General features: G+C 40.7%; 1 protein-coding gene and 1 pseudogene across 1 annotated transcript; one reads left to right on the forward strand and one right to left on the reverse strand.

Annotated features, from left to right (window-relative positions):
• Positions 1 to 1,152: 1,152 nt before the first annotated feature.
• On the forward strand, positions 1,153 to 1,745 carry LOC103013729 (palmitoyl-protein thioesterase ABHD10, mitochondrial-like; annotated as a pseudogene).
• A 5,126-nt stretch (positions 1,746 to 6,871) lies between these two features.
• Positions 6,872 to 7,309, reverse strand: RNASE12 (ribonuclease A family member 12 (inactive)). The gene has a single exon (XM_007180830.2). The coding sequence runs from the start codon at positions 7,307 to 7,309 to the stop codon at positions 6,872 to 6,874; it is 438 nt and encodes a 145-aa protein (XP_007180892.2).
• Positions 7,310 to 8,320: the final 1,011 nt, after the last annotated feature.

An 8,320-nucleotide genomic window follows, 5' to 3' on the forward strand; every position in this document is an offset into this window, starting at 1 on the left:
TTACACTCCCACAGCAACTCTAGGAAGAATCAGTCTTCTTCTCTTTTCCAGATTCTAGAGCTGCATTCCTAGCATTCCTTGATAACCCCTTCTTCCATCTTCAAAGGCAACATTGTAATATCTCACCTCAGTCCATCACATTGCTTTCTGCTCTAGAGTCAAATCTCCCTATGCCTCCTCTTATAGGGACACTTATGTTTGCATTTAGGACCAACCCAGAAAATCCATAGCTCAAAATCCTGAACTTAATCACATCTGCAATGTCTCTTTTGCCACATAAAGTAACATTCACCAGTTTTAGAGATTAGGACCCGGATATCTTTGGGAGCCATTATTCAGCCTACCACAATCCTGTGGGGGAAAAAACTATACAAATTATTTATTCTAATACTCAAAGGATCTAGTACTCATCTGTCTACAACTATGTTTCCACCCACTCCTTTTGTATGTTTCTTCCAACTCCTAGTACTTTTTTTTTCTTCTATTCAAATTTTAGCTATTTTAATGGATTATCCATCAAGTTCAAGATTTTAGTTCTTCTTTTACACATGCCTGCTCTGATCACTTCAGACAACAGAGATATGTTCCTCTCTTAAGATAAGATATTGTTATCCTGTATCTAGTACCTTGTATACAGGTGCACATTTCTTTCATTTATGCCTTTTTCCCACAGTAGCTGGTACAATGCCTTACATAGAAGTTTCTCAATTGCTTGCCTGTAAATATCTTCTACTCATTAACCACTCTATTATTATTCTGCCCCCATAGTAGGTCATCTCACATAATATCATGACATTTCTCCCCACTAGGTCCAAATGCCTATTCAACCACTTTAGGCCTACATGAACATGCCTTCACTTTTATAATTTATGGACAGGTGACTGTCTGACATGAGGAGTAAAACTACAAAATAAAAAAATATGATGAACAGATTTTTGTAACTGTGATGAAAACAAATTTACATCAGTATAATTTGCCACGCATTTAGTAATGTTCATAGCCATTATCATAGTGCCTGGTAAATAGGCCCAAAAGGAAGCAGCCCACAAAAATGTTTACAGCGTTGGAAGATGGCGAGGGTGGGTCTGGGCGCTTGGGTACCTTGTCGCCCAAAAGGAAGCAGCCCACAAAAATGTTTACAGCGTTGGGAAGATGGCGAGGGTGGGTCTGGGCGCTTGGGTACCTTGTCGCAGGTTGGGCCGGATGGCCGTCTCCTTCGGCTTCCACCGTGGGCTCAGCACGCTACTTGCACCGAAGGCCGAGCGGGCGCCACGGTGGCTCCCAGCTTGCAGACAAAAGACCTCAGTCTCTTTCCTTAGTCGACCAGACCTTCCAAACCTGGCTTATAAGAGGCTAAAAGGCAAAAGTCCAGGAATTATCTTCATCCCTGGCTATATTTCTAATACGAATGGTACAAAAGCACTGGCGATTGAGGAGTTTTGCAAATCTCTAGGTCACGCCTATATAAGGTTTGATTACTCAGGAGTTGAAATTCAGATGGTAACTTAGAAGAATGCACAGTGGGAAAATGGAGAAAAGATGTTCTTTCTATAATTGACGACTTAGCTGAAGGACCACAGATACTAGTTGGATCTAGCCTCGGTGGATGGCTTATGCTCCATGCTGCAATCGCACGGCCACAAAAGGTTGTTGCTCTTATTGGCATAGTGACAGCTGTGGATGGCCTAGTGACACAGGTTAATCAGCTTCCTGTTGAGGGCTCTAAATTTCACTTGTGGGACTAAGATCCTAGCAGAAAGAAAAGCAGTCCGGAGCAGTGGTGCAGAAAGTGTAGGCCCGAGGCCAGCAGCAACAGCGTCACCTGAGAACTTGTAGAAATGGATATTCTTGAGCTTCACCAAGACCAGCTGAATCAGAAACTGGGAGTGTGGCCCAGTAATCTGTTTGAACCAGGCCCGCAGGTGAAGTGTGAGAACCACTGCTCTACAGAGTCGGGGAGCAGGAGGAGGAGGAAAAAGAAAAAGAAGAAAAAAAGCCTATGTAGTGTTGAATAGTAGAATGTCATTGACTTTTGCCTCAAGTTCTGCATTGAATTCAGTGCCCTATACTATCTGTTCTAAGTTTATTCTTAGTTCACATTGTTCTTTCCAGCTCCTTGAGAAATGGCATTGTCTGCATAGTTAGCTTCTTCATATGATTTCCTATCAGGGCTAAAATTACAAACCTGATCTTCTTTGCACTTACCTCCTATTTCTGAATTTTTTTCACTTTCTTGATTGTTTCTCATACATGGTTGCTCAATGTCCTCATGCTGCTAAATTTTCCTACCACTGTATCCTTCTGCATATAAACCTTGGACCCCTTACTCTGTTCTCTAACTCAATAATGCAGTGCTTCTCATGGTAGGAAATTATTTCAAGAAGATGGCCTACTGGGAAAGAATTGATTAAACAATTTTGGGAGGTTATTGGCAAATGACAAGATTTATGTACATTTATTTTTATGTGTGTGTATCCATCACTCAGAGGGAAGATACGGTAGATACCCTGTAAGTGACTGAGAAGATCTATAGCCTGCAAATCAGGGTATATCTTTGCTAATCCTAAATCAGACCAGCAAAAATTCTTAAACAGAAACATGTTGACCCTTATTAACTTAAAAGCATGTGTAAAGAAAGAGCAGGGACACTAGGACCACTGTCTCTTCTCCACATAGACAGCCAGTACTAGCAGTGTCAAGGGAATGGAGGTGGAGGTTTTTACTATCTTCTTTAGCCCTGGGAATGTTAAGACCCAGCATTACTCATTATGTAAGAACTTGACTTACCTCTTAACTAACTCTAATCATTGTCTGCTTCTTTGGACAGTAGAGGGAGTCAGGCAGGATGCACAGCTGTTGGAGTCTAAGCTTCACAGCCACATTGCCTTGTTAGTTTCTTCTTGGTGTAGAAATTATATATATTGTACATTTTCTCTGATTAATACTGTTTTTGCTATTTCTGTACTTTTTGTTTTTGAGGCTTTAGGACATATAAGATTTTGTAAAGTTAAGTTTGTTCTTCAAATGGACAATATTCATTCAACTCAATAGCAGATAACAGAGCTAGTTGGGGTGGGCAATGATGCTTAAAATGCAACTATTATTAATTATGTCTCAGTAATTAACATAGTTCCCACTTCATCTCGTAATCGATGAAACTAAGTTCTTATTACGGAAATTACCAATTCAGGAACAGTCATGAGTAGCTTGAAGGTAACTGAATATCATTTTTACTTTAAATATTTGATTCATATGTTGCTTTAATGCAAAGTACCCCATCATACTAATATAAGTTCATATATTTTATAGATTTTTAGACTTTCATTAATTTTAAATCATTTGGATATAGATATTTATAAGTCTAGGTTTCAGATATACAGCTTTTTCACTGAATCAAATCTTTTTGGAATTTTATAAAAGACATTAAAATTCCTAAATACACAGATTATATCATACATATTTTACTGTTTAAATTCTTTTTTGCCTCTTTGTATTTGTAATAAGTCAACAATTTTAAATGTGGAAAAATCATAATATTTTCATTGAAAATTTAAATACAAAATTTTTGAAATAAAAAAAATGTTTACAGTGAGTATGGTTTTTGTAAAGATAGCTGAGTAATTCCAGAATTTTCTAAAGGAAGGCAAGAGGGAATTTCTAAAGCTGACTAGGGAGCAGCTCAGAGGCACTCCTCTAAAAGGGCTGGATGTGTACCCAGGGTGAGTTCAGCAATTCATGCTGCTCTTGTCCTTTTCCACTTGGGCAACTCAGGGCTATGTGTTCCATGAGCCTTGGATGAACAGGTTGCTCCACTGGGGCTGAAACCAGGCCAGATTGAATATTGACCTTTGAGTGAAAGTCTTATGGGTGGCCTGGCTCTAGAAATCTGTCCAACTTGTCACTATATCTGAACAGTGACTTTGAATACAAGACACACAGAGAAGAACACATAAAGTTAAGTGGTGCAAAGCCTGGAAGGAAAATAGGAAGCAGAGCCATGTAGGGTGCAAAAGGGAGATTAAAGTTGATGGCACAATCTGGTCAAGAGAAGAGAGCATGAAGGTTGGATGAGGAAGGGATAGAGGGTGAAAGGTGTCGCACAGGGAGAAGTAAGAGTCATCACTCTTCCTGGAGGCATGTTTCAAGAGCCCGTCCTCCCAACTTTGCTCCCCCAATTCCTCCTCTAACAGGCCCTGCCTCCCATGCCCAGGAGAGCTCTCAGAAGGGGTACTGAATGTGACAGGACAGAGATCTCATGGAGAACATGGGATTCTTGGAACAGCCTGAGCTGGAGAGACAAGGAGAGCACACGCCAGCAGCATAGCCTGCAGCTGTCACATGCCCAGGGCTCTGCCAGCTCACCTGGCCCTGCTCTCTTACATTACACAAGACAAGCCCCAGGGCCTCCTCAAGCCCTCCCGCGAGGTCCCCCGAACTCAAAGTCATCAGAGCCAGAATGGACTGAGCTGAGTCTCTTACCTAAAGGATGTATAAGAGGAGGGAGGAGTGTCATCAGTGGAGTAAAGAAACCAAACATGCAGAGGGTCTGAAAGCTAGAATGGGGTTGAGTTCAAATAGTTCTCCAGAAAGACAACAAATACCCCAATTTGTCTTCCCAGGAAGAGTGCATGAGAATGTCCCCTTTCCTGCCCCTATGCCAGCACTATGTTATTTTTTAAAATCTTATTTCTGCAGATTGGGCAGGTTAAAAAAAATTATATCACATTGTTTTTTATTTATACTACCTTTAGTAGGAAGGAAAACAATTCCAAATGTTTAATAACTATTTATTTTTTGCTTTTGTTAATTTTCTGTTTTTCTATAAGCTCCTTGCTTGTTTTTCTATAGGTATGTTCATTTTTATCTTATTACATTGACAGACCTCTTTATGTGTTAAAGACATCACCCCTTTATCAGCTATATGGATTGCAAATGTTTTTCTCCAGTTGTATGCTTAACACAGTGTCCTGATTTGATCATAATAATAAGAAAAACAGTAATAATAATGACAGCTACCATTTTATTCTCAAAACAGTCCTGTGAGATGGAGTTTACTCAGAAGTTTTCCACCATTATCTTTCTGTATGGTTATGTGCAAGTTTGCTTTTTCCTATCAAATAAAGAGGAAAGGCTAAAAGCTTGGTCCATGGAATGAGATTGTCCTTGTTTGTTTCTGAGGGACCACTTATTATGTGTGTGACTTTGTACATTACTCAAAGTCTTTGTCTTTCAGCTTCTTCATCACTGAAGTAGGGATAACCATAATCTAACTCATGGAGGTCTGTGGATAGAAAAAGAATATGTATATTGTAGACCAGTGCCTGGCATATCATAAGACCTCAATTGTTGTTATTAATTATTGTTACTATCTGTTAATCATCCTTGTGGTCATTATTGCATGTGATCTTGAAACAGTTTAACATTCTTGATAAACATGAAGGTTTAGAGATTTAAAACAGCCATCTTTTAAAAACAACTGCCGGTTCTCTGGTTGCTGGAGTGAAAAGGATGCATTTCACATGTGTGACCCTCTTCAAAATTCTCAGCCGCTGTTTAGGAAACGAGTCCCTCTTACAGTGTCCTTATGTTTTTTCCTAGATGTATACCGTGGCGAGGGAGTTTCAAGGTAAAGATACTGCCCTGGGGCTCCCCTGGTGGCGCAGTGGTTGAGAATCTGCCTGCCAATGCAGGGGACACGGGTTCGAGCCCTGGTCTGGGAAGATCCCACATGCCGCGGAGCAAATGAGCCCGTGAGCCACAGCTACTGAGCCTGCGCGTCTGGAGCCTGTGCTCCGCAACAAGGGGCCGCGACAGTGAGAGGCCCGCGCACCGCGATGAAGAGTGGCCCCCACTTGCTGCAACTAGAGAAAGTCCTTGTACAGAAACGAAGACCCAACACACCCAAAAATAAATAAATAATTAATTAAAAAGTGTTAAAGGCCCAATAATCAAGATAAATAATATTTTATTGCAATATTTAAAAATAAATTGAATGTGTATGACACAAATGAACCTATCTACGAAACAGAAATGGACTCACAGACATAGAGAACAGACTTGTGGTTGCCAAGGGGGAAGGGGATGAGGGAGGGATGACTGGGAGTTTGGGATTAGCAGATGCAAACTATTATATATGGAATGGATAAACAACAAGGTCCTATTGTATAGCACAGGGAACTATATTCAATATCCTGTGATAAACCATAACGGAAAAGAATATAAAAAAGGAATATATGTATATGTATAACTGAATCACTTTGCTGTACAGCAGAAATTAACACAACATTGTAAATCAACTATACTTCCAAATAAATAAATAAATAAATAAATTTAATGCAAATAATCCCTGATGAACAATTATCAAAATTTTAAATAACAGGATCTGACCCTGCATTGGTACAACTCGTGTACCCCACCTCATCCTAAATCCAACCCTGTCAGAATGGGTCTTGATTTAAAATTCAGATATTTTGTTCATCAGGGATTTTTGCATTTTGATTTTTAAAAAATTATTTCTCTATATTGCTCAGGGGGTTTTGGTGCTCCTTCAATTTTGCGTGTGAAGTGTGTCCCTCACTCACCTTACCTAATCCCAGTCCTGTGTGGGATTCACTCTTGGCTCTCATCAAATGACTCAAAGAAAAAGGACAAGGAATTAAAACACATGCAGAGTTTATGGTTTAATTCGGTAGATTTTTTTTTTATTAAAGCAGAATAAAAAGATCCCAGCTCAGCAATACTGAAAGGATAAATGCATTTCACTCAAGGCATGACCCCATGTCCACAATTCAGGTGCGCCTCAGGGGGAACCAGCATCAGTGCCTCTGAGAGAGGAGATGAGAGGGCGGCCGACTCAGATGCTGGTCTCAGGTTATTCATCGTATCTCTGGATATTAACTGGCCCCATGTCATCACAAGTGACGACAATAAACCCCTCTGTGAGGGAAATGTGGTAGCTGCAGGCAGGATATCTGGTGCCTTCAATGAGCTTGCAGACTGTCATTTTGAACTTGGTCTCACTCTGGAAGCAGAGAATGGTGGAATGGTTTTGGCAAGCCACCTTCCTGAGAGAATTGCAAACACTGTTGATATTTCGAGGCCTCTCATGGACGAAGACATGCTCCTTTTTGCAAGTGTTGTTGGGTTCCTTGATGAGTCTTTGTATGACCATGTGGTTGCAGTACCTTACAGGAACGTCACTCTGAGGGTAGTCCACATGCAACTGGTCTAAGGTTGCCGCCATTACTTCCTCATTCAGCTCATTTTCCCAGAATAGAAGCAGCAGGAAAAGTATCACCATTAGTACCATCAGGGGTATGAGGTCGTTCACATCTTTTGCTCTAACTCCTATAGAGTAAGAGGAGACAGAAAATATCAGAGGGTCATCAGATTCCTCCAGCACCATCCCCTGACTTTGCTCCCCTAGCCTTTGATATTTTCATTTCCTTCTCTCTGTTAGTGAAAATCGTGCTAAACCTGAAGGTCCAGCTGGAGGTACAACTCCTCAAGAAAGCCCTTTCTGACCCTTTCAGCTCTCAGAGTTTGGCATTGAACTGTTCTCTAATTTTTCCTGTTGTATTGTATTTGTTGGCTTCCACAGCTCCCTGACAGTCAGTATCTCGTTTCCTATTTCTCCCGAATCCATCAGAATGTTTAACACAGAGCAGAACATACAGAAGGTATCAAAAGTACCCTTGTCTGATTGTTTTATTCCTATTGCTGAATGACTTTCTTTCCCATAATTGTTTTAACCTTGATCCCACCAAATTCCATATGATTCTAGCACTTTCTATTAATCCGTTCTTCCCAATTCCTTCCTAATCTCTCCCTCTGTCAATCCTACTTGGTTCTGTGCTAGATCCTCTCACCTTTCCTTTTTGCTGTAACTCTCACAGGTAACATATCCTTGTGATCATGGATCCAAGAAAGTCCTTTGTGTCTCGCTGTTCCCAGACAATAACTGGTAGGGAGCCAGCTGAGTGTGGGGAGGCCAAGGGGAAAAAGCAGAAAGGGAGGAGCCCGTAAGAGGGGAGTGTGCATGGCTGCCATCGGGAAGAGAAGTTACTTTCAGAGGGACAGTTGGGTAAGGCAGGTCCTGAAGGTGTCCTCACTAAACAAGCGTTGACATTTCAAAACATTTATTATAGTCCTGAAGTGGGCCAGATGCAGTACTGTTTATTTTCCAAATTTTCATCAGTCCTTACACAAACCTGTGAAGTAGCTGTTATCTCCATTTCATTAATGAAGAAATGAGTTGCAGAAAGTTTCAGGTAGAGATGTGAGATGGCAAGAGTAATAAAAACCTCACTTTCTTAATGCT

The sequence above is a fragment of the Balaenoptera acutorostrata genome, chromosome 3, assembly GCF_949987535.1.
Source record: "Balaenoptera acutorostrata chromosome 3, mBalAcu1.1, whole genome shotgun sequence".
Classification (NCBI taxonomy): domain Eukaryota; kingdom Metazoa; phylum Chordata; class Mammalia; order Artiodactyla; family Balaenopteridae; genus Balaenoptera; species Balaenoptera acutorostrata.